The sequence below is a fragment of the Zalophus californianus genome, chromosome X, assembly GCF_009762305.2.
Source record: "Zalophus californianus isolate mZalCal1 chromosome X, mZalCal1.pri.v2, whole genome shotgun sequence".
NCBI classification, from domain to species: domain Eukaryota; kingdom Metazoa; phylum Chordata; class Mammalia; order Carnivora; family Otariidae; genus Zalophus; species Zalophus californianus.
The window spans coordinates 101,418,312-101,445,114 of record NC_045612.1 but is presented as its reverse complement, the minus strand read 5'-3'; the positions used below and the strand labels follow the sequence as shown (position 1 = coordinate 101,445,114).

The 26,803-nt window shown below is 36.8% G+C and overlaps 1 protein-coding gene across 2 annotated transcripts in view; it reads right to left on the bottom strand.

Moving 5' to 3' along the window:
• DMD (dystrophin) overlaps positions 1 to 26,803 on the bottom strand; it is a 2,214,577-nt gene that overhangs the window by 1,369,087 nt on the left and 818,687 nt on the right. For both annotated transcript variants that reach the window (XM_027607979.2, XM_027607980.2), the window contains exon 19: positions 22,624 to 22,711. In XM_027607979.2, coding sequence (XP_027463780.1) covers positions 22,624 to 22,711 — 88 coding nt within the window. The remainder of the gene's footprint in view (positions 1 to 22,623; positions 22,712 to 26,803) is intronic.

Below are 26,803 nucleotides of genomic sequence, written 5' to 3'. Positions count from 1 at the left end.
GAAGATGGATCATGGACAAAAAAATCTTTTGGAGGATTCCCAAATCATTGTTAAATATCATGTATGCTACTGAAATGTACATCGAAACAGTAACATTTGTAATTTTTAAATGGTTTGGGAATTAGCGGAAGTATTATTTGGATTTTAATAAAGAAGTAAAGGAGCATTTATCAAAAAGCAGTAATTCTCCATTTCTGCTACAGAAAGGCAGAAATAAGCAGATTTTCCATGGGTCCAAAGAAGTGAAACAAGCACTAAAAAATAATCTTTCTAATATGAAAAGGATTTTCATATCACTTACATATCATTTACAAATGTGGAAGTTGATCTGATAATTTAAAATCATATATAACAAAACTAAAGCAGAAAAAATCTATCAAAGGCAAAATGGAAACGTAAGAACATCATTATCACTTTTAGCTTTCTGGAGAACCCAGTATGTTTTAGGAATTTGGTGTCTTTTAACATATACTATCTTACTTAAGTTTGTCATAATGTGCTATGTGATGACTAATGCCAATCCAAGTATATATTACCCTATACACATCAAGAAAGAAAACAACATCATGTAATGCTATGTGTTAAGATACTCACTCTCTATATTTAGTTGACAAAATTCCAGTTTTCTTACACACACACACGTATAAATTTATATAGTAACTTCCTTAATAAATTACATTATATAAAATATTAAATATGATATGCATTTTAAAATACAGCTATGATAGCATTGATAACTTTCTTATAGTTTTTGAAATATTATTTGAATGTTTCCTCTTCCTACATATATCCATAGGGATCTCAAAAGGGATCATGAACTCACTGTAAGGTTCTTCCTCTAGATTAAAATATCTATGGGTTAAAGTGATTTAGTGAAGACAAAGTTGTCTAAGAGAAATCTACTTTTATGAATGTTAGTTCTACTCGACTTCCTAGTAATGTGATTTGGTTAACGGGCAAGGAGTTTGTTAACGAATCTACAGACCATCTCTAGCAAATAGAAGTCCTGTGGTTTTACAAACATGCTTCCCACTCTTTTTAAAGCCTAAAAAAAGAGAGATTTGAATTCAATGACTAGATTATTTTACTCTTTTTTACTCTCCTCTGCTCAGATATTCTAGTTTTCATTTTGTTTTAATTATGTTATACACCAAACCACATCTCTCAATTGATTTGAAATGTAACTCCAACTTCACTGATTTCAAACTTTTGATAGGACACTGGAGAACACAACCTTTGCAAATATTATTGGCAACAAACTTTTCTTCCTTCTTTGGCTGACATATTTTTAAAGAAAAGTAACTTTTAAAATAAAGTGTAAAAACATAAAAGATGCAAGTCTCCATATATACAACTATAAAAGGTTTGTAGAAGCTAAAAAATTCTTCTAATACTCTAATAGTTAAGAAAGCAATTGGCTTTATTGAGAAATCTGGATGTTTTGTGTGATATACTGTTTGTGATAATTTGGTTTAGAGCAGTGACCAAGAATTGTATCAAAATATGTTTGGGGCATGTCACTAAATAACTGTAGTTGCAAAACGATCACGTTTGCTACAAAGTGTAAGAGAAGAATCCAAAACTGGGTCATATAGGCATTCAGTTTGAGAAAAAAAAATACTATGATAAAATGCTAATATTATTGTTAGAAAACAAAAGGGAGTAATTTAAAAATACACAAGGGAGAGATGTTACATTATGTTAGATAACGATTCAAAAATGTGCCATGGATATAAATGATCAGATGTTTAGAGGAATATTTTCAGTATATGTTAAGCTTGAATAAGCACTTAGAAAAGAAGTAAGACCATGTTGGCCCAATTCCAGTATAGGTAGGCCAGAGATGCTAAAGTAATTCAAAGGTACTGATGAACTGATATTGCACTGAGTCTTATTTAACATTTCTCTAAATTAAAAAGAAATACACAGAAAAATACCTCACTGTCCCTGAGAGAGGTCAATCATATAAAGAGCCAGCCCTCTCAAATGAAAAAATAAAACCATAAGGTAATTTTCAATATGAATAATACATGTTAATCTAATCAGAAAAATATAAATCAAACTATAATGAACTATCAATAGGTCCTGTGGTATCTATTAAAATCTAGGGATAGAATTTAATGTGTCCTTGTTGGTCATTCCCCAAAACTATCAGCTCAATATGTTAGGCCAAAAAAATGTCCACATTCTAAACATCACAGCAAAAGGAATTAAAATAAATGAGAAAAGCAAGTTTTGCACAAATCCACTATGAAATCTATAGTACTCTCTAGTTATTAACATATTGATTTTTATAAATGAATGAAGGTGATTAAAATACAATAATAGGTAAAATAACGATCTCCATATTAGGATAAATGGTGAAAGGGAATAAAGTTGCAGAAATTCACAGTAAGAGCTCTGGTATTAGTCAGAACTGAGTTCAAATTTCACTCCTTTTACTAAATCGGTAAATGAGGTTCAATTATTTGATCCCACTGGATCTCATTTTTCTCATCCATGAAATGAGGCTAAAACAGAACTGACCTCATAGGATACCAATGATGATTCTGAGTTAGCAGATATGAAGCAGTTACACAAAGTCTGACATACGCCAGGCAACCAATAAATATTAGTCAATGTTACAGCAAATAATATGTAGCCAACAACAACAACAAAAAAGAGAGATCAGATCTTTCAAATGTTGAAATTGGTGGGGGGAGGTCTTTTTAATGACTGAAAGGGGGCATTTATAAAGAATCAATGACTAGATTTTTTTAAGATTTTATTTATTTATTTGAGAGAGAGAGAATGAGAGACAGAGAGCATGAGAGGGAAGAGGGTCAGAGGGAGAAGCAGACTCCCCGCCGCGCAGGAAGCCTGATGTGGGACTCGATCCCAGGACTCCGGGATCACGACCTGAGCCGAAGGCAGTCGCCCAACCATCTGAGCCACCCAGGCACCCCAATGACTAGTATTTTTAAAGTTAGTGCTCATTTTATATAATAGGACACTAATACGGGATATAGAAAATGCATATGGACATTTTTAAAAGAAATCATATCAACCAGTGATAAAGTCATGAGTTTATTAGCAACGCTTGGAGTATTTGGCCATATATCCATACTCATTTGCAATTAAAGTTATAAAGGGCAACCATGCCAAAAATTAAAAACAGAAACTTCTACATGTCACTGGCAAAAACATGACGTTAACCACAGAGAATCAGATATCCTATTATGAAGGATTTGCATGTATTATATTACTTCATGTGTGAATATACTTCCTGCTCAACAAGAGTATAGCCTGTCCTTCTAAACTCTAGACCCCTCTGAGAAAAAGGTCTCCACTGGCAGTATCTGATAGAGTTCCCAGCTTAGAGTAGGTAAGGAATAAATACAGTATACTTGTGAACTCACAAAAGACCAAATCAATACCTCACTTCATATAAATATGAACATTAGGGGAGCAATACCCATAGACATAAAAAGCCAAAAACAAACATGCACATAGTCTCTCTTGCTTCAAATTTGCTTTTGCTTAAAATACTTGGGGGAAGGATCAAAAGCACTGGTACACGGCACATTATGTAATGTTTATTTCAAACTAAAATTATAAATGCTGTTACTTCAACTTCGTGAACTGGCCATCTATTTTGAGAAAGTTTCTTAAAATTTTGTAGAATAAATAAGGATACTGTTTCCCAAATGAATACTGGAACATGAATAATTTTACTATTATATGTAAATGTTTTATGTGTATTTTGTAAAATTATATGCTCCTTAACCCAACTGAAAATTTTAAATTTTATGACACATTTTAAGTGTGAATATCTGCAAATTTTTAAGTACCAATCATTTGAGCCTCTTTTTTTTCTAATTTTTTGCTAGCTACTTAAGAATACAAACACTAACTCACCAGGCATTATGAACAATACTTATGGAAGCCATTTTGTAGTAGTACATTAGAATCTCAGGGATAATGGATCATAATCCATTTACACCTCATATTCTAAACAACCTCTGAAATAGTCCATGAATAAATATATTTAACCCAGAGGAAATGGCTCATGACTTCAAGTGCATCCATTAATTTTATTCCTTGTGTACAGTGCATAACAGACTGTTAGAATAATTTTAATTGTGCACCACCTTCCATGCAAATACTTCAGAACTGCCACTTAAAGTGAAGTATTCCTCATCAAGTATATTCATCATTAGCCATGAAGCCAGAGGAGAATAATGTAAAACCTGTGTTTAGAATGAAAACTCAAAATGAAGTTTTAATAAATAGTCTCCAATTTTTATTGCATATTAGGTGAAGGTCATTATAATCCCATTTGGCATCTAATATAATAGCCTAAAATGTAAAAGAAATTTACTAAGTCCATGAAAATAAGGCCTGAGGATTGTAGACTAAATTCTAGAGGTCTTTTCGACAACACTAACTTTTATTCAATTGCTTTTTTAACATAATAGTTTTTAAAAGTTAATAGGTTTATATAAAATATATACCCCTAGTGAATATAATACATGAATTTACTAAAAGAGCTTTTTTTAACTTTTATTTATAAACATCATTGAATTATGAGAGACAAAGGCCAGATTCCTACTCATATTCGTTTTTGTGACTAATTTCCTCCAACAACAATGACCACTATGACCTTCTCCCTCTCTCTCTCTCCATCTTGCACTCTCTCTCTCTCTCTCTCTCTCTCTCTCTCTCTCTCTCACACACACACACACACACACACACACACACACACACACACACACACAAGCACAAAGTTTTTTCCTTTGGAGACTGGAGTCAAAGAATGATGTGCCTGTCAATTAACAACATTTATTGAGTGTGAACTCTGTGTAGACCATTATCCCCAAGTATCACATGGAGAAATAGGAGACATAAATCAAAGTGCCCAGAACTGAGGACAGAGTAAGAGAAGAGGAAATGAGTCCAACTGTGGGGAAATCTCATTTGCTATGGAGGGGCTAGACAACTGCAAATAGTACTATTTCCATGCCCCACTGTTAGTTATACAGACCAGTTGCAGAATGTCTTCCCATTAAAATATATAATTAGAAGAGTTACTGCCATTAAAAATCCTTCACAATGATGTGAAGAGAAGATGAGAGGTTTAAATGGCTTTGAGGTGAGCCAAACTGACTATAATCCCTGTCCTTACCAATCTGACAAAATTTGGTTGACCAAACTCAAATGGTACCACTCATATGAAGTACTTAATGAGCTATACACCGAAATACTAAAAATGCAGTTACACAGTTAAGATAAGAGGAGTCCTTGTCTGTGTTATCAGTCTGTACTATTTAATTACAATCTTCAGCAGACTTACTATTAAGTATCACCTTAAATACCATAATCTAACATTCAAGGGATGGTGGTTTTGAGGCATTCTGCTAGTTTAATATACTAATAATGACTACTTTTATTTAAACATTTCCTTAATGTGAATGTCTTCAGATTCTTAATTAACATACAGGAAACTACAATTAGAAATTGAAAGGGAAGCACAGTTTAATGTAGAAAACATCACTAACCCTATTAGATAATTATACTATCTCCTCTGAAAATTGTGGTGAAACAATTTTATAGCTTAAAGAAGGGGGTAATGAGCTCTGCATATATATGCTTCCAAATAAATGTTTGATACAACTATTTTCTTGGTAATTTTAATATTAATAAAGGAAAATAATTCATCTAAACCAGGTCTTTTTTTATACCTGATTGATAAGGAGACTATCTATAGATGAAAGAACATTTTACAAACAAAATTAAGAATAAAGTATAATCTAAATAGATAAAAATAAAGCAAATTATTAGATATAAAAATGGTCTAGATTGTCCTGAAATTCTATTATCTCATACACTGAAAATCTTTTGCTTTGAAGTAAGCAGATCAGTTAAAAACTGTCCGACATAAAATCTTAGGAAATTAAGATTCATTAATGAATAATCAGAGTAATGATATAGTAGCCAGATTGTTTACCATAGTTGTGAAATTTTCTAAAATTTTAATTATACCATTTTTGTGTTTAAATAAAAAATTATAAAAACAAACCTTAGAGAAGGTTATGTTGCATCCTTCTAAAAAAAAAAAAAAAAAAGAAGTACAAATTTGGAAATCCCCCTTCTCAGTATAACACAGCTACAGGAAAGAAAATTAGATCACTAGGTACCCAATCTAATCTGCCACTTACTCTCATTAAAATTCTAGAAAGCCAACAATTTCTTGAGACTAAAGTTCTTGTTCCCATCTTATATAGTAACAATAAGCTTCATAAAAATTATATTTGTGAAAAATTTCTCTAATAAGAATTTCTACCATCCACCACTCTCTCAAACTACCCCATACTTATCCAATCAAATGATGTTGACAGGAATCACAAATTTAATGTTAGTTCAAAAAGGACATGGTTAAGGAATAGATAAATCAGTTCATTATACCAAAATCCATGTTAAAAACTTAGAAACATGATTTTTAAGCTAACATGCTCTCTGTTAGCAGCACTGTAGCCTCTCTATTTAGCCTACCAGGATCATGAAGATCACTTACAAACTTGCACAAGAACTGGGGCATCCATAAGGAAAATGTTCCTGTAAAACTTTGAAGTATGCAAGTAATTGAAGCAACCCCATTTTGTGGTTATAAAAAAGTTTCCAAATAGGGGTGACTGGGTGGCTCAGTTGCTTAAACATTGGCCTTTGGCTCAGGTCATGATCCCATTGGGCTACCCGCTCAGCAGGGAGTCTGCTTCTCCCTCTACCCCTCCCCCTGCTTGCGCTGGCACGCGCTCTCTCTCTCTCTCTCAAATAAATCTTTTTATTAAAAAGTTTCCAAACAAATTAATATGAGTCTCTTACTGATTCTGTGCATATTTTCCAAATATCAATCATTCTATGAAACTTATAGTATAATTAATACTAAAATTCACAATTAATGTTAACTGTACCTTAATATTCTGTAAGTAAGACTTTGCATTTGATAAAGTACAGCCAAAATGAAAATTGTCTTTAAATTGATCCTAACTTCTATGCAACTCTGCTATGAGAGTGTTTCCAGGACCTAAGACTGATTTTTTTGGGGGGGGGATTTTTGGTGATTTTTTTAAAATTTTTATACTGTGAACATACAACAATATTATAGCAATTTGAGCTAGTTTTTCCCTTTACATATATTCAAGAGAGATTCAATTAGAGACTCATTACAGAAGTTAAAATTATTATTACACTTAGCAAATACTTTTTCTTTTTTGGGGGAAGTCTATTTTGGGAATTATCTTTTTTTTAATTTTATTATGTTATGTTAATCACCATACATTACATCATTAGTTTTTGATGTAGTGTTCCATGATTCATTGTTTGTGTATAACACCCAGTGCTCCATTCAGGACATGCCCTCCTTAATACCCATCACCAGGCTAACTCATCCCCCGACCCCCCTTCCCTCTAGAACTCTCAGTTTGTTTCTCAGAGTCCCATAGTCTCTCATGGTTCGCTCCCCCTCTGATTTCCCCCCCTTCGTTTTAACCTTCCTACTATCTTTTCTTTTTTTTTTTTTTAATTTTTATTGTTATGTTAATCACCATATATTACATCATTAGTTTTTGGTGCAGTGTTCCATGATTCATTGTTTGTTCATAACACCCAGTGCTCCATGCAGAACGTGCCCTCCTCAATACCCATCACCAGGCTAACCCATCCCCCTACCCCCCTCCCCTCTAGAACCCTCAGTTTCTTTTTCAGAGTCCATCATCTCTCATGGTTCGTCTCCCCCTCTGACATACTCCCCTTTTCTTCCTCTTCTGTTATCTTCTTCTTTTTCTTTTTTCTTAAAATATGTTGCGTTATTTGTTTCAGAAGTACAGAACTGTGATTTATCTTTTCTTTTTTTAACATATAATGTATTATTTGTTTCAGAAATACAGGTCTGTGATTCAAGAGTCTTACACAATTCACAGCACTCGCCATAGCACATACCCTCCCCAATGTCCATCACCCAGCCACCCCAACCCTCCCACCCCCCACCACTCCAGCAACCCTCAGTTTCCTGAGATTAAGAATTCCTCATATCAGTGAGATCATATGATACTTGTCATTATCTGATTGACTTCGCTTAGCATAATACCCTCTAGTTCCATCGATGTCATTGCAAATGGCAAGATTTCGGTTTTTTGATGGCTGCATAATATTCCATTCTTTTTTTTTTTAATTTTATTACGTTATGTTAGTCACCATATTATACATCATTAGTTTTTGATGTGGTGATCCATGATCCATTGTTTTCATATAACATCCAGTGCTCCAAGCAGTACGTGACCTCCTTAATACCCATCACCGGGCTAACACATCCCCCCACCCCCCTCCCCTCTAGAACCCTCAGTTTGTTTCTCAGAGTCCATAGTCTCTCATGGTTCAGCTCTCCCTCCGATTCCCCCTGCCGTTTATTTTTCCCTTCCTTCTCCTAGTGTCCTCCATGCTGTTCCTTATGTTCCACAAATAAGTGAAAACATATGATAATTGACTTTCTCTGCTTGACTTATTTCACTTAGCATAATCTCCTCCAGTCCCATCCATGTTGATGTAAAAGTTGGGTATTGATCCTTTCTGATGGCTGAGTAGTATTCCATTGTATATATGGACCACATCTTCTTTATCCATTCGTCTGTTGAAGGGCATCTCGGCTCTTTCCACAGTTTGGCTATTGTGGACATTGCTATGAACACTGGGGTGCATATGGCCCTTCTTTTCACTACATCTGTGTCTTTGGGGTAAATACCCAGGAGTGCAGTTGCTGGGTCATAGGTAGCTCTATTTTTAAATTTTTGAGGAACATCCACACTGTTTTCCAAAGTGGCTGTAACAAGTTCCATTCCCACCAACAGTGTAAGAGGGTTCCCCTTTCTCCACAACCTCTCCAACATTTGTTGTTTTTTGCCCTGTCCATTTTTGCCATTCTAACTGGTGTCAAGTGGTATCTCAAGGTGGTTTTGATTTGAATTTCCCTGATGGCTAATGATGATGAACATTTTTTCATGTGTCTGTTAGCCATTTGTATGTCTTCTTTGGAGAAGTGTCTTCATATCTTCTGCCCACTTTTTGACTTGATTATTTGTTTTCTGGGTGTTGAGTTTGAGAAGTTCTTGATAAAACTTGGATACCAGCCCTTTATCTGCAGTGTCATTTGCAAATATCTTCTCCCATTCTGTGGGTTGCCTCTTTGTTTTGTTGACTGTTTCCTTTGCTGTGCAGAAGATTTGATCTTGATGAAGTCCCAAAAGTCCATTTTTGCTTTTGTTTCACTAGCTTTTGGAGATGTATCTTGAAAGAAGTTGCAGTGGGTGATGTCAAAGAGCTTACTGCCTATGTTCTCCTCTAGGATTTTGATGGATTCCTGTCTCATATTGAGGTCTTTCATCCACTTTGAGTTTATCTTTGTGAATGCTGTTAGAGAATGGTCAAGTTTCATTCTTCTGCATATACCTGTCCAATTTTCCCAGCACCATTTATTGAAGTGACTTTTTTCCATTGCATGTTTTTTCCTGCTTTGTCAAAGATTATTTGACCATAGAGTTGAGGGTCCATATCTGGGTTCTTTATTCTGTTCCATTGGTCCATATGTCTGTTTTCGTGCCAGTACCATGCTGTCTTGGTGATCACAGCTTTGTAATAGAGCTTGAAATCGGGCAACATGATGCCCCCACCTTTGTTTTTCTTTTTCAACATTTCCTTGGTGATTTGGGGTCTTTTGTGATTCCATACAAATTTTAGGATTGTTTGTTCTAGCACTTTGAAAAATGTCATTGGAATTTTGATCAGATGGCAATGAAGGTATAGATTGCTCTGGGTAGCATAGACATTTTAAAAATGTTTATTCTTCCAATCCATGAACATGGAATATCTTTCCATCTTTTTGTGTCTTCCTCAATTTCTTTCATGAGTGTTCTGTAGTTCCTAGAGTATAGATATTTACCTCTTTGGTTAGGTTTATTCCGAGGTATCTCATGGTTTTTGGTGCTATTGTAAATGGAATCGTTTCTCTAATTTCTCTTTCTACAGTTGCGTTGTTAGTGTATAAGAAAGCAACTGATTTCTGTGCATTGATTTTGTATCCTGCCACATTACTGAATTGCTATATGAGTTCTAGTAATTTGGGGGTGGAGACTTTTGGGTTTTCCACATAGTGTCATATTGTCTGCGAAAAGAGAGAGTTTGATTTCTTCTTTGCCAATTTGAATACAATTATTTCTTTTTGTTGTCTGAATGCTGTTGCTAGGACTTCTAGTACTATGTTGAACAATAGTGGCGAGAGTGGGCATCCTTGACGTGTTCCTGATCTTAAGGGAAAGGCTCTCAGTTTTTCCCCATTGAGGATGCTATTCGCTGTGGGTTTTTCATAGATGGATTTTATGAACTTGAGGAATGATCCCTCTATCCATACACTCTGAAGAGTTTTAATCAGGAAAGGATGTTGTATTTTGTCAAATCCTTTTTCTGCATCAATTGAGAGGACCATATGGTTCTTCTCCCTCCTCTTATTAATGTGTTCTATCACATTGATTGATTTGCAAATGTTGAACCACCCTTGCATCCCAGGGATAAATCCCACTTGGTCGTGGTGGATGATCCTTTTAATGTATTGTTGGATCCTATTAGCTAGAATTTGGGTGAGGATTTTGGAATCCATATTCATCAGGGATATCAGTCTGAAATTCTCCTTTTTGATGGGGTCTTCGCCTGGTTTGGGGATTAAGGTAATGCTGGCCTCATAGAATGAGTTTGGAAGTTCTCCTTCTGTTTCTATTTTTGAAACAGCTTCAGGAGAATAGGTATTATTTTTTCTTTGAATGTTTGGTAGAATTGCCCAGGGACTCCATCAGGCCCTGGACTCTTGTTTTTTGGGAGGTTTTTGATCATTGCTTCAATCTCGTTACTGGTTATTGGCCTATTCAGGTTGTCAATTTCTTCCTGTTTCAGTCTTGGCAACTTATAGGTTTCCAGGAAGGCCTCCATTTCATCAAGATTGCTCAGTTTATTGGCATATAGTTGTTAATAATTTCTAATAATTGTTTCTATTTCGTGTTAGTTGTGATCTCTCCCCTTTCATTCATCATTTTATTAATTTGGGTCCTTTCTCTCTTCTTTTGGATAAGTCTGGCCAGTGGTTTATCGTCTTATTAGAGAACCAGCTTCTAGTTTCATTGATCTGATTTACTGTGTTTCTGGTTTCTAATTCATTGATCTCTGCTCTAATCTTAATTATTTCTCTTCTAATGCATGGCCTAGGCATCGTTTGTTGCTTTTTCTCTAGTTCTTTAAGGTGTGGAGTTCGTTGGTGAATTTGGGATTTTTCTATTTTTTTGAGTGAGGCTTGGATGGCTATGTATTTCCCCCTTAGGACCGCCTTTCCAAAACAATCAGTTTTGGACTGATGTGTTTTTGTTCTCATTGATTTCCATGAATTAAGTTCTTCTTTGATTTCCTGGTTGACCCAAACATTTTTGAGCAGAGTGGTTTTTAGCTTCCAAGTGTTTGAATTTCTGCCAAATTTTTTCTTGTGATTGAGTTCCAGTTTTAAAGCATTGTGGTCTGAGAATATGCAGGGAATAATCTCAATCTTTTGGTATCGGTTGAGACCTGATTTGTGACCCAGTATGTGGTCTATTCTGGAGAAAGTTCCATTTGTGCTCGAGAAAAATGAGTATTCTGTTGTTTTAGGGTGGAATGTTCTGTAAATATGAGGTCCATCTGGTCCAGTGTGTCATTCAAAGCTCTTCTTTCCTTGTTGATTTTCTGCTTAGATGATCTGTCCTTTGCTGAGAGTGGAGTATTGAGGTCTCCTACAATTAACGTATTGTTATCAATATGACTCTTTATTTTGGTTAACAGTTGGCTTATGTAGATAGCTGCTCCCATGTTGGGGGCATAGATATTTAAAACTGTTAGATCTTCTTGTTGGATAGACCCTATAAGAATGATATAGTGTCATACTGTGTCTCTAATTACAGACTTTAGTTTAAAATCTAATTTGTCTGATATAAGAATTGCTACCCCAGCTTTCTTTTGAGGTCTGCTGGTATGGAAGATGGATCTCCATCCCTTCACTTTCAGTCTGGACGTATCTTTAGGTTCAAAATGAGTCTCTTGTAAACAGCATATGGATGGGTCCTGTCTTTTTATCCAATCTGCAACCCTGTGTCATTTTATGGGAGAATTTAGGCCATTCACGTTGAGAGTGATTATTGAAGGATATGAATTAATTGTCATCATGTTACCTGTGAAGACATTGTTTTTATAGATTGTCCCTGTAAATTTCTGTTGTATATCACTCTTGGGGTATTTCTCCTTTTATAGAACCCCCCTTAATACTTCTTGAAGGACCAGCTTAGTGGTCACATATTCTTTCAGTTTCTGCCAGTCGTGGAAGCTCTGCATCTCTCCATCCATTTAAATGACAGCCTTGCCAGATAAAGTGTTCTTGGCTGCATGTTCGTCTCATTTAGTACCCTGAATATGTCTTGCCAGGCTTTTCTGGCTTGCCAGGTCTCTGTGGATAGGTCTGACGTTATTCTGATATTCCTCCCTCTATACATAAGGGATCTCTTCCACCTAACTGCCCTTTGGATGGTTTCCTTGGTTCTAAGATTTGCGAGTTTTACTATTACATGCGGGGGCATTGGCCTGTTTTCCTTGATCTTGGGAGGGGTCCTCTCTGCCTCTGTGACACGAATGTTTCATTCCCCACATTAGGGAAGTTCTCAGCTACGATTTGCTCAAATACATCTTATAGTCCTCTCTCTCTCTCCACTCCCTCCGGGGTTCCAATTATTCTGACATTGGAATGCTTCATGGTGTCACTTATGTCTCTGACTCTGTTTTCAAGGACTCTGAGCTTTTTTTCCCCCTGGCTTCGTCTTTTCCCTTTTCATCTATTATATTGTCTTCCAGGTCGCTTATTCGTTCTTCTGCCTCACTTAACCTAGCTGTTAGGTTATCTAGATTGGATTGGATCTCACTGATAGCATTTTTAAGTTCTGCCAATTCAGCTTTCATTTCTGCCCTTAGAGACTCTATGTTGCCATTAATTGATTTCTCCATTCTAGCCATTGTCTTCACAATTGCTTAGCCTGAATTCCATCTCTGACATCTTGGTTATATCTGCATCCATTTGTAAATCTGCAGCATAAGTCATAATCTCTGAGTCTTTTCTATCTTGGGGGTTCCTCCTCCTAGTCATTCTGTTGATGGGTGTTTGAGGGAACGTATAGAGTCCAAATTATTGACCAGAACCCAAGCAAGATGCACCTGTTTTCTTGGGACCTTAGGGTTGCTGGCCTCTTGTTTTCCCAGCTTGTCTTCTGTGGAAGGGGCCTGCCGCACTGTTACTCAGGCAACCCTGTTTGGGCAGAGTTGCCCTGCCCCCCTGTGGCGGGGGATGGGCTCCGCGCGAATCAGTTTTTGGGGCTTTTGTTCACTGGCAGCTTTCCCTAGTGGCTTCCCGCATCTCTTCTGCGAGTCAGAGCAGAAGAGACCATTTCCAACTCTCTGCCTCAGAGCAGAGAGACCGCAGTCTGTTCTTCAGTGACCTCTCCAGGCCACACTGTCTCCGTCTCTGTCCGTGCTGCTATAAACTGCAGCGTCGTGGGTTGTGCGCCCCTCCGCAGTGCTCCCAGTCCTGCCTCCAGGTTGGAGCACAGCTCTGCCCTTTGTGGTGCTAAAACTGCCAGCTGCCCCCGGATTGCACGTGCGTCCCCACTGCTCCTGGTTCCCGTCCGGGGGGCTGCCCTGAAGTCCCTTCCCCTCCGCTACTAGTCTGCAAGTCTGTTCCCCGTCCCCAGCACGCAAAGCTGTCACTCACCGGTGGTGTAAAATCCCCATGGCCAGGCACCCTCCCGCTGCCATTTATCCTCCGATATCTGTCAATGGAATCATGGCTCTCCGCTTCATACCTCGAAATTAACTGCCTGCAATATTCTGTTTGTAGAGATCCAGATCTTCTTATATCTCAGGCTGGTTTCATGGGTGCTCAGAGTGGTCTGGCAGATATCCAGCTCAATTCCGGGGACCAGTTGAAATAGGGTCCCCTACTCCTCTGCCATCTTTCTCAATATTCCATTGTTCTTTATCCATTCATATGTTGATTGACATCTTGGCTCTTTCCATAGTTTGGCTATTGTGGATATTGCTGCTATAAACATTGGGGTGCACGTACCACATCGGATCACTACATTTGTATCTTTAGGGTAAATACCCAGTAATGCAATTGCAGGGTCATAGGGTAGGTCTATTTTCAACTTTTTGAGGAATGACCACATTGTTTTTGAGAGTGGTTGCACCAGCTTGCATTCCCACCAACAGTGTAGGAGGGTTCCCCTTTCTCCACATCCCCACCAACATCTGTCATTTCCTGACTCCTTAATTTTAACCATTCTGACTGGTGTGAGGTAGTAGTATCTCACTGAGGTTTTGATTTGGATTTCCCTGATGCCGAGCGATGTTGAGCACTTTTTCATGTGTCCGTTGGCCATTTGGATGTCTTCTTTGCAAAATGTCTGTTTGTGTCTTTTGCCCATTTCTTGATTGGATTATTTGTTCTTTTGGTGTTGACTTTGAGAAATTCTTTATAGATTTTGGATACTAGCCCTTTATCTGAGATGTCATTTGCAAATATCTTCTCCCATTCTGTCAGTTGTCTTTTGGTTTTGTTGTCTGTTTCCTTTGCTGTGCAAAATTTTTTTATCTTGATCAAGTCCCAATAGTTCATTTTTGCCCTTGATTCCCTTGCCTTTGGTGATGTTTCTAGGAAGAAGTTGCTGCAACTGAGGTCAAAGAGTTTGCTACCTGTGTTCTCCTCAAGGATTTTGATGGATTCCTGTCTCACATTTAGGTCTTTCATCCATTTGAGTCTATTTTTGTGCGTGGTGTAAGGAAATGGTCCAGTTTCATTCTTCTGTGTGTGGCTGTCCAATTTTGCCAACACCATTTGTTGAAGAGACTGTCTTTTTTTTCCACTGGACATTCTTTCCTGCTTTGTCGAAGATTAGTTGACCATAGAGTTGAGGGTCCATTTCTGGGCTCTCTATTCTGTTCCATTGATCTATGGGTCTGTTTTTGTGCCAGTACCATACTGTCTGGATGATTACAGCTTTGAAATAGAGCTTGAAGTCCCGAATTGTGATGCCACCGGCTTTTCTTTTTCGATATTCCTCTGGCTATTCACAGTCTTTTCTCATTCCATACAAATTTTAGGATTATTTGTTCCATCTCTTTGAAAAAATTCGATGGTATTTTGATATGGATTGCAGTAGATGTATAGATTGCTCTAGGTAGCACTGACATCTTCACAATATTTGTTCTTCCAATCCATGAGCATGAACATTTTTCCATTTCTTTGTGTCTTCCTCAATTTCTTTCATGAGAATTTTATAGTTTTCTGAGTACAGATTCTTCGCCTCTTTGGTTAGATTTATTCCTAGGTATCTTATGGTTTTGGGTCCATTTGTAAAGGAGATCAATTATCCTTAATTTCTCTTTCTTCTGTCTTGTTGTTGGTGTATAGGAATGCCACTGATTTCTGTGCATTGATTTTATATCCTGCCACTTTACTGAATTCCTGTAGGAGTTCTAGCAGTTTTGGGGTGGAGTCTTTTGGGTTTTCCACATACAGATCATATCATCTGTGACGAGTGAGAGTTCAACTTCTTCTTTGCCAATTCAGATGCCTTTTATTTCTTTTTGTTGTTTGACTGCTGTGGCTAGGACTTCTAGTACTACGTTGAATAGCAGTGGTGATAGTGGACATCCCTGCCGTGTTCCTGACCTTAGGGGGAAAGCTCTGTTTTTCCCCATTGAGAATGATATTCACTGTGAGTTTTTCATAGATGGCTTTTATGATATTGAGGTGTGTAGCCTCTAGGCCTATACTCTGAAGAGTTTTGATCAAGAAAGGATGCTGTACTTTGTCAAATGCTTTTTCTGCATCTATTGAGAGGATCATATGGTTCTCGTTCTTTCCTTTAATAATGTATTTTAACACACTGATTTGTGGATGTTGAACCAACCTTGCAGCCCAGGAATAAAACCCACTTGGTCGTGGTGAAGAATCCTTTTAATGTACTGTTGGATCCTATTGGCTAGTATTTTGGTGAGAATTTTTGCATCCATGATCATCAGGGATATTGGTCTGTAATTCTCCTTTTTGATGGGGTCTTTGTCTGATTTTGGGATCAAGGTAATGCTGGCCTCATAAAATGAGTTTGGAAGTTTTCCTTCCATTTCTATTTTTTGGAACAGTTTCAAAAGAATAGGTATTAATTCTTCTTTCAATGTTTGGTAGAATCCCCCTGGTAAGCCATCTGGCCCTGGAAATTTTTGATGACCGCTTCAATTTCCTTAGTGGTTATGGGTCTGTTGAGGTTTTCTATGTTTTCCTGGTTCAGTTTTGGTAGTTGATACATCTCTAGGAATGCATCCATTTCTTCCAGATTATCTAATTTGCTGGCATATAGTTGCTTCTAATATGTTCTTATAATTGTTTGTATTTCTTTGGTGTTGGTTGAGATCTCTCCTCCTTCATTCATGATTTTATTTGGGTCCTTTCTCTTTTCTTTTTGATAAGTCTGGCCAGGGGTTTATCAATCTTATTAATTCTTTCAAAGAACCAGCTCCTAGTTTCGTTGAGGTGTTCTACTGTTCTTTTGGTTTCTATTTCATTGATTTCTGCTCAGATCTTTACTATTTCTCTTCTCCTGCTGGGTTTAGGCTTTATTTGCTGTTCTTTCTCCAGTTCCTTTAGGTGTAGATTTAGGTTGTGTATTTGAGACCTTTCTTGTTTCTTCAGAAAGGCTTATTTTGTTGTATACTTTCCTCTTAGGACTGCCTTTGCTGCATCCCACAGATTTTGAACAGTTGTGTTTTCATTTTCATTTGTTTCCATGAATTTTTTAAATTCTTCTTTAATTTCCTGGTTGACCCATTCATTCTTTAGTAGGATGCTCTTTAGCATCCATGTATTTGAGTTCATTCTCACTTTCCTCTTGTGATTTAGTTCTAGTTTCAAAGCAGGGAATGATCCCAATTTTTTGGTACCAGTTGAGACCTGATTTGTGACCTAGGATGTGATCTATTCTGGAGAATGTTCCATGGGCACTAGAGAAGAATGTGTATTCTGTTGCTGTAGGTTGGAATGTTCTGAATATATCTGTGAAGTCCATCTCATCCAGTGTGTCATTTAAAGCCTTTATTTCCTTGTTGATCTTTTGCTTAGATGATCTGTCCATTTCAGTGATGGGGTGCCAAAGTTCCCTACTATTACTGTATTGTTGTCGAAGTGTTTCTTTGCTTTTGTTATTAATTGGCTTATATAATCAGTTGCTCTCATGTTAGGGGCATAGATATTTACAACTGTTAGATCTTCTTGTTGCATAGACCCTTTAAGTAGGATATAGTGTCCTTCCTCATCTCTTATTACAGTCTTTGGTTTAAAACCTAATTCATCTGATATAAGGATTGCCACCTCAGCTTTCTTTTGGTGTCCCTTAGCAAGGTAAGTTGTTTTCCACCCCCTCACTTTCAATCTGGAGGTGTCTTTGGGTCTAAAATGAGTCTCTTGCAGGCAGCATATCGATGGGTCTTGTTTTTCTGTCCAATCTGATAGCCTGTGTCTTTTGATTGGGGCACTTAGCCCATTTACATTCAGGGTAACTATTGAAAGATATGAATTTAGTGCCATTGTATTGCCTGCAAGATGACTGTTACTGTATATTGTCTGTGTTCCTTTTTGTTCTATGTTACTTTTAGGCTGTCTCTTTGCTTAGAGGACCCCTTCCAATATTTCCTGTAGGGCTCATTTCGTGTTTGCAAATTCCTTTAGTTTTTGTTTGTTTTGGAAGCCCTTTATTTCTCTGTTTATTTTCAGTGACAGCCTAGCTGCATACAGTATTCCTGGATGCATATTTTTCTCATTTAGTTTTCTGAATATATCATGCCAATCCTTTCTGGCCTGCCAGGTCGCTGTGGATAGGTCTGTGGCCAATCTAAAGCTTCTACCATTGTAGGTTATAGACCTCTTGTCCTAAGCTGTTTTCAGGATTTTCTCTTTGTCTCTGAGACTACTAAGTTTTTCTATTAGATGTCAGGGTGTTGACCTATTTTTATTGATTGTGAGGGGGGTGTTCTCTGTGCCTCCTGGATTTTGATGCCTGCTTCCTTCCCCAAATTAGGCAAGTTCTCTGCTATAATTTACTCCAGTATACCTTCTGCCCCTTTCTTATTCTTCTGGGATTCCAATTATTCTAATATTTTTTTGTCTTACGGTATCACTTATCTCTCGAATTCTGCTCTTGTGATCTAGTAGTTGTTTAATCTCTCTTTTTCTCAACTTCTTTATTCTCCATCATTTGGTCTTCTATATCACTAATTCTCCCTTCTGCCTCATTTATCCTAGTAGTTAGAGCCTCCATTAATTATTGTACCTCCTCAATAGCCTTTTGGATTTCGACTTGGTTAGATTTTAGTTCTTTTATTTCTCCAGAAAGGGTTTCTCTAATATCTTCCATGCTTTTTTTCAAGCCCATGTAGTATCTTTAAAATCATCATTCTGAACTCTAGATCCAACATCTTACTAATGTCCGTATTGATTAGTTCCCTGGCAGTCAGTACTGCCTCTTGTTCTTTTTTTTTTTTTTTTTTGAGGTGATTTTTTCCATCTTGTCATTTTGTCCAGAGGAGAACAGATGAATGAGAGAACAAAATACTAACAGGGTAACAATGACCCCAGAAAAATATACAATAAACAAATCAGAAAAGACCTGAAACCAGAGGAAATGAAGGAAAGAAAGAAAAGGGGAAAAAAAAAAAGCATATGATGAAGTATGATCAGGCTGGTGAATAGATCAGTGCCACACACTAGATTTTGGGCGTATTTTGGTCTGTTAGAAGAAATTGCCTCCCAAAATTTTAAAGAAAGGAAAGCTTATATATGGACAGAAATAAGGGTAAATACGATGAATGGATGGAATATGACTGTAAAGATGAAGATTATGAAAGTTTTTATAAAAGGAATTGATAAGGTAAGAAGTTGGTTGAAAAAAGAAAGAAGAGAAATTAAAAAAAAAAAAAGGAGAGAATGTGATCAGGCAGGAGACTAGAACAAAGTCATATACTAGAGACTTAGGTTATATTTTGGTCTGTTAGAAGAAACTGTATCCCCAAATTTTAAAGAGACAACTACATATATATATATGTGTGTGTGTGTGTGTGTGTGTGTGTGTGTGTGTGTGTATACACACACCAAAAATGAGGTTAACTAATATGAAGGGATAGAATATGAGTGTAAAATTGAAAAATAAAGGTATTTTAAAAAGGGATTGATAAGATGTTGGTTGAAAAAGGGAAAAATTTAAAAAAATTGAAAAAGAAAATTTAAAAAATTAACTTTGAAAGACTAAAGAATCAGGGGGAAAAAAGTCATGAATTCTATGTGCTGCATTCCCCTAGTACTGGAGTTCTGGACCTAAGACTTATTTGTAATAAAATTCTGCAACATCAAGTCAAAGTCACTTCTACATTGACATCATGATAATCTCTGCACTTTTAAGAATTTTTAGACACTCCCCCTTTTCCTCAGCACCTTTCTTAATTTCCTTTAACAAATTGCCTTTGAAACTAATAAGTTTTGTTTTCTTCATTTCTTAAGTAATGCTAAAAATTCATTCTTTCAGTAGGTATTTAGAAATGAACAAAAGTAGATTTTGAAATATGTCTAATATATTTTATACCAGTTTTGAACCAGAATGATACAAGTATTGAATTTTTTTTTGCAGGTCTTAGATTTTCATTCTGAAGGAAATTTTAAAAGAGGACTTCTAAAATCATTACAGATACTAAAAAAATCCACTCTAATCTTACAGTAAATTATCTGAAGTAGAAAATTCAGCTTTCTATGTATGTATACAAATATAGAAAATACTATAAAATGTTCTTAAAGATATAATAGTTATGCTATTCTTACACCTATTTTACACTATGAATATGTGTTAAATATTGTTAGCACAAAACAAACTATAAAGTTGTATTAGTTGCATAATATTAATAACATTCTACAAGAATGACTTGTCTTTATCTTAATTTTTGAGGATTAGAGATGTGGTTAAAAGGAATAAACATTTACATGAGGTCATAAATGAAGTAACATGATTCAGCTCTTATTTTCCTTCTTTATAAATAAAAGGACAAGAATGTATGTGTTTTATATGGCTATGAGTTTTATTGTAACTCCATAGCTTAAACCTGAGAAAAGAAATTCTGGGCTGGGAAATTTAAGACCTTAACCAAGATAACAGTTAGAAACCTGGTTTAGAGAAACCTCATTTTGTCCTTCAGCTTCATGAGCCAAACCAGTAAACTCCAGTTATTGGTTCTATGCCAGCAGAGCTATTGTTAATTAGGGTGAGGGGTCCCAGTGAAATATACCTGGAAAGAGGTACTCCAGGCACTTAGGCGTGTGTCTGCCTTCACTCACAGTTTGCACAATTACATAAAATGTTATGAAATTTATTCTGTGTAAGATCGAAAAAAGGAACAAACAGTTAGAATCCTTGAGTGATTGAATGGAGCAGCAGAGCTATGCTCTAGGTATAGCCAAAATTTGAGCCTAAACACATAACAGTCAGGCCTTATCTTTATTGGCATAATACATGAGAAGCTTAAAATTTGATCAATATGGTAAACCTATGAGCAATGTCTCAAATCACACCCCTAGCTCTTACTGCTCTTTGCTCTCCACACAAGTTAGCATTTTTCTTCAAAAGTATTATTATTTTCTGACCAAAATTATCTAAGTAACAGCCTTAACTTTGCTTTGCTAAGAAGAATTTCACTAATTAATATTTATTAGGGACCTAATGTATGTCCTGATTTTTCTTCATGCTTCCTAATTTTAGAGCTTTGAGGGCAATAACCTAGAAAATGACATCATCACTAATCATATGGTCATTTTAAACCAGTATGTGGTTTTAATTACCAAAAAAATCATTCCCAACACTTCTAAATTTTAAGTGCTTTTTCAACAATGATCTGAGTTAAGGTATGCTTGACATTTGATTATGAAAAGAGACCATTTAAAAGTGCAGATTTTACAGTGGCTTATAAAAATAAGAAAGTGACAATATAGTTGCCACAGGGAAATTGTGTAGTGGCTACCAGCCTATTTTTTAGATCACAAAATTACATTTAATATGAATATGCTGTTATCAAATTCATCAGTTACACCACCCAGCAACATACAGCTCAACAACAACCTTTCACTATTTTGCACTGTCTATATATTCATTAACTTGTTAAAACAATGTTCAGCTGTCATGTTTGTTTGTTTTTATTATTAACCAAATACAGTCATGGGGCTCATTAAAAGAAAAAAAATGAATTGATTTCCTAAGAAGATCACTGAACTTTTTAATGCCAACATGACAATTAAGGCAAAAACTAATTCATACACAATATTTATGCTCCAGAATGCAGGAAGGTCCTGTAAAAAGCTGACATGCACAACAAAAACATTTGTTACATTTTGTTATTATGCTCTTGTAAACATATCCTGTGAAATGTGTAAAAAAAAAAAATCTTGTTTGAAAAATAGCATTATCCCTGATTCTCATAAATTACTTATATCTGGAAATGAATGTAGTATGACAATGACAATTTCAAAGAAGTGTGTTCAAAACCGATGTCAATAACATGTTGTTCAGACAGCTTCTGAAGCACTGTTAGGAAAAACTAATTTTAATTCATTCTCAAAAAAGAAAAAAAATATTTGAAAAAAAAAAAAAAAAAACAGCAAGAGGCGCCTGGGTGGCTCAGTCAGTTAAGCATCAGACTCTTGATTTTGGCTCAGGTCATGATCTCAGGATTTTGAGATCAAGACCTACCTTGGGCTCTGTGCTGGGCATGGAGCCTGCTTAAGATCCTCTCTCTCCTTCTGTGCCTATCCCACCTCCCACCCCCACCCACTGCTCACAGGTGCCCTATATAAATAAATAAGAAAAAAAAAGAAAAATGTGTTAGCTTTGTACTTTTACCTTACTCAAAAACAGCTGAAGTTAAAAAAATAAAGTTTCCCCTGAGAAGACATTTGTAAAATGAGTTGGAAAAAAAATGAAAAACAACATAGAAAATGTCAAATACATTACTAACCACAGGTATGCTGATGAAGCCTTACACATAATTTTGGTCTGTTTGGAAAAATATATTGCAAGAATTACTTAAAATCAGATCACAGTCAGTTTATATATAGTATATGATTGCTTACATTTCCAGTGATTTCTGCAAACCTTGTTTTCTTAAATTATCTGGACAAATGCTAGCAGGATTTGCATTAAAATTGATTTCTCTGCAACAGATTGATAAAATATTCTAGCACATCCCATTTTCTTCCACTGGACTCAAAGATGAATTTCCTCTAATAATTCGCTTAGGGTTAAGAAAGAATAAAAAAAAAGCTCACAAACTCACTTTAATTTAAATTTGCATTCAGGAAGTGCTTGTCTGATATAATTCAGCTGATAAATATGAACCTATGTGTTTATCAAATCCCTAAGAAGATTATCTAAATCAACTCCGTGTAATTACCATTCACCATCTGTTCCACCAGGGCCTGAGCTGATCTGCTGGCATCTTGCAGTTTTCTGAACTTCTCGGCTTTTTCTCGCTCTATGGCCTGCAGCATGATAGCAAAGGTGAGTATTTCAATATAAAGATTGTGAAGCTACACAGTAATTATAACTTCTACTTGCCCTTTCAAGCCTTAAGATATTTCACTCTGTCAGCTTATCATGTGAATCTAAAGATTTTTTTTCTCAAGTTTCTTGGCACCAGAAGCATCAAAATGACAATGAAAGCACAAACCATTTTCATACTGAATTGCTACTACTTTTAATAAGATTTCTACTCTTAATATTTTTTTACACAATAGTTTCTGATGCACTGTAATATAAGGCTGCAAAAAAAAGCAAATAATAAGAAACAATGAAAGTATAAAGTGACAGAGACAGATAATTAAAATTTAAATTTGTCTTTTAAATACACACCACTGAAATTACTCCTAATATCCTAAGTATGTATTCTGTATTAAAAATCAAATAGAAAATCTTGTAAGTATATAAAAAGGAAAAAGCACACTAGATGAATATTTTAGCAAAAAAAAAAAAACCCTTATTTACCTAAAATACAAGACTACAGGTTAATTTTTCTCTCTAAAACTTTCAAAGTTCTCCCATTTCCAGGAAAAATAGATTCAACTTCAAAAAGCTCTCTAAATTCTTTTGTTCATTTCTCCTAACTTAACTTTTGAGCAACAAAACCACAATGAATTGAATTAACAAAATCTAGCATTTAATACTGTTGGGTTTAGCTAATAATGTCTCTACAGATATATATTACATATACATAAGATATATATTAAACTATGATACAACTGAACTGTATTATCATAACCATTAAAAATATGTGGCTATAACATTATGTTATATGTCCTAAAACATAACTACCTGCAGAAAAAGCAAGCTTTAAAGCATTTAAAGCATTAACATATAGTTGGAGCAATACTCCTGTGACCCAAAAATAGCATCATACAAAGATTTCACTTGAGTTTGTGACAGGAGGTTATTCCATATCCAACTTTTTTTTTTATTTTATTTCGATCTATAGGTCTCTGAACAAATGTTACAGGGTATAATATTGGAGTACAGGTAGGAGGCCTGTAATCGACATGTGCAAACTCTGCACAGAACTGTTCAATAGAACCTTGTGCAAGCATGAAAATATTATAGATCTGTGCTGTCCAATACAGTAGCCATTAGCCACATGTGGGTACTGAATACTTGAAAGGTAGCAAGTGTGACTGAGGGAACTAATTTTTCATCAATATAATTAAATTTAAATTTAAAAAGCTACCATGTGTCAACTGCCAACTGTAATTCTACAGTGCAGATCTAGTGCCTTCCTTTTTGAAAGCCAATAAAGACAGACAGACAGACATGTAGAGTAAATACAGATGAAGCTACTATGGCAACAACAGAAATACATTGAGAGAAATAAGTAGTCATCTTATTGCTAAACTAGACTATTTCCCAAGCACACCAAATTATAGGAATGCTCATACTATAATCCATACATTCTAAAATATTTAAAATGATTCTCCAATTTAAAGAAACAACCACAATTAAAAGGAAGGATTTTAAAATTGATTTAAGACAGAGTTTCATGAACTGGGATTATTGGATTCAGGGTCAAGAATGCAAAATGCTGGAGGAAAAAGATGGCGGAGGAGTAGGGGACCCTATTCCAACTGGTCCCCGGAATCGAGCTGGATATCTACCAGACCACTCTGAGCACCCACAAAAATCAGCCTGAGATATAAGAAGATCTGGATCTCTACAAACAAAATATCACAGATGGCTGTTTTCGAGGTATGAAGCAGGGAGCCCTGATTCCTCGGGCAAGTATCTATTGGAGGAGAAACGGCAGCAGGAGGGAGCCTGGCCGTGGGGATCCTACGCCGCCGGTGGGCATCCTACGCCGCCGGTGGGCGACAGCCTCGTGCGCTGGGGACGGGGCACATACTCCCAGATCGGTAGTGGCGGGGAAAGGACTTTAGGGCAGCCCTCGGGGTGGAAACCCGGAGTCCGGGGGTCGGGTAAAGGACTTTAGGGCAGCCCCCCGGGACGGAAACCCGGAGCAGCGGGGTCACGCGTGCAAACTGGGCAAAGCTGGTGGTTTTAGAAGCACAAAGGGCAGAGACGTGCCCCGACCTGGAGGCAGAACTGGGTGTGCTGCAGAGTGGCACACAACCCAGGACCTTGCTGTTAATAGCAGCATGGACAGAAACTGAGATAGTGTGGCCTGGAGAGCTCACCGAAGAACAGACTGCGGTCTCTCTGCTCTGAGGCAGAGGGCTGGAAATGGTCTCTTCTGCTCTGACTCGTGGAAAAGACACAGAAAGCCACCAGGGAAAGCGCCAGAGAACAAGAACCACAGAAACTGATTCCCGCCGAGCACATCCCCTGCCACAGGGGGGCAGGGCAACTCCGCCCAAACAGGGTTGCCTGAATAACAGTGCGGCAGGTCCCTCCCCCAGAAGACAGGCCGGGAGAACAAGAGGCCAGCAACCCTAAGGTCCCAAGAAAACAGGTGCATCTTGCTTGGGTTCTGGTCAATAATTTGGACTCTATACATTCCCTCAACCACATATCAACAGAATGACTAGGAGGAGGAACCCCCAAAATAGAAAAGACTCAGAGATCATGACTTATGCTGCAGATTTACAAATGGATGCAGATATAACCAAGATGTCAGAGATGGAATTCAGGCTAGCAATTGTGAAGACAATGGCTACAATGGAGAAATCAATTAATGGCAACATAGAGTCTGTAAGGGCAGAAATGAAAGCTGAATTGGCAGAACTTAAAAATGCTATCAATGAGATCCAATCTAATCTAGATAATCTAAAAGCTAGCGTTAAGTGAGGCAGAAGAATGAATAAGCGACCTGGAAGACAATATAATAGATGAAAAGGGAAAAGAGGAGGCCAGGGAAAAACAACTCAGAATCCATGAAAATAGAATCAGAGACATAAGTGACACCATGAAGCATTCCAATGTCAGAATTATTGGAACCCCGGAGAGAGTGGAGAGAGAGAGAGGACTAAAAGATGTATTTGAGCAAATCGTAGCTGAGAACTTCCCTAATCTGGGGAATGAAACAAACATTCGTGTCACAGAGGCAGAGAGGACCCCTCCCAAGATCAAGGAAAACAGGCCAATGCCCCCGCATGTAATAGCAAAACTCGCACATGTTAGAACCAAGGAAACCATCTTAAGGGCAGTTAGGGGGAAGAGATTCCTTACATACAGAGGGAGGAATATCAGAATAACATCAGACCTATCCACAGAGACCTGGCAAGCCAGAAAGGCCTGCAAGACATATTCAGGGTACTAAATGAGAAGAATATGCAGCCAAGAATACCTTATCTGGCAAGGCTGTCATTTAGAATGGATGGAGACATGCAGAGCTTCCATGATCGGCAGAATCGTGGAAGAATAAGTGACCACTAAGCTGGCCCTGCAAGAAATATTAAGGGGGGGTTCTATAAAAGGAGAAATACTCCAAGAGTGATATACAACAGAAATTTACAGGGACAATCTATAAAAACAATGTCTTACAGGCAACATGATTGACAATTAATTCATATCTTTAAATAATCACTCTCAATGTGAATGACCTAAATGCTCCCATAAAACGGCACAGGGTTGCAGATTGGATAAAAAGACAGGACCCATCCATATGCTGTCTACAAGAGACTCATTTTGAACCTAAAGATACATCCAGACTGAAAGTGAAGGGATGGAGATCCATCTTCCATGCCCGCGGACCTCAAAAGAAAGCTGGGTAGCAATTCTTTTATCAAATTAGATTTTACACTAAAGTCTGTAATTAGAGACAGATAAGGACACTATATCATTCTTAAAGGGTCTATCCAACAAGAAGATCTAACAATTGTCAATATCTATGCCCCCAACATGGGAGCAGCCATCTACATAAGCCAACTGTTCACCAAAATCAAGAGTCATATTGATAACAATATGTTAATTGTAGGAGACCTCAATACTCAACTCTCAGCAATGGACAGATCATCTAAGCAGAAAATCAACAAGGAAACAAGAGCTTTGAATGACACACTGGACCAGATGGACCTCATAGATATATACAGAACATTCCACCCTAAAACAACAGAATATGCATTTTTCTCGAG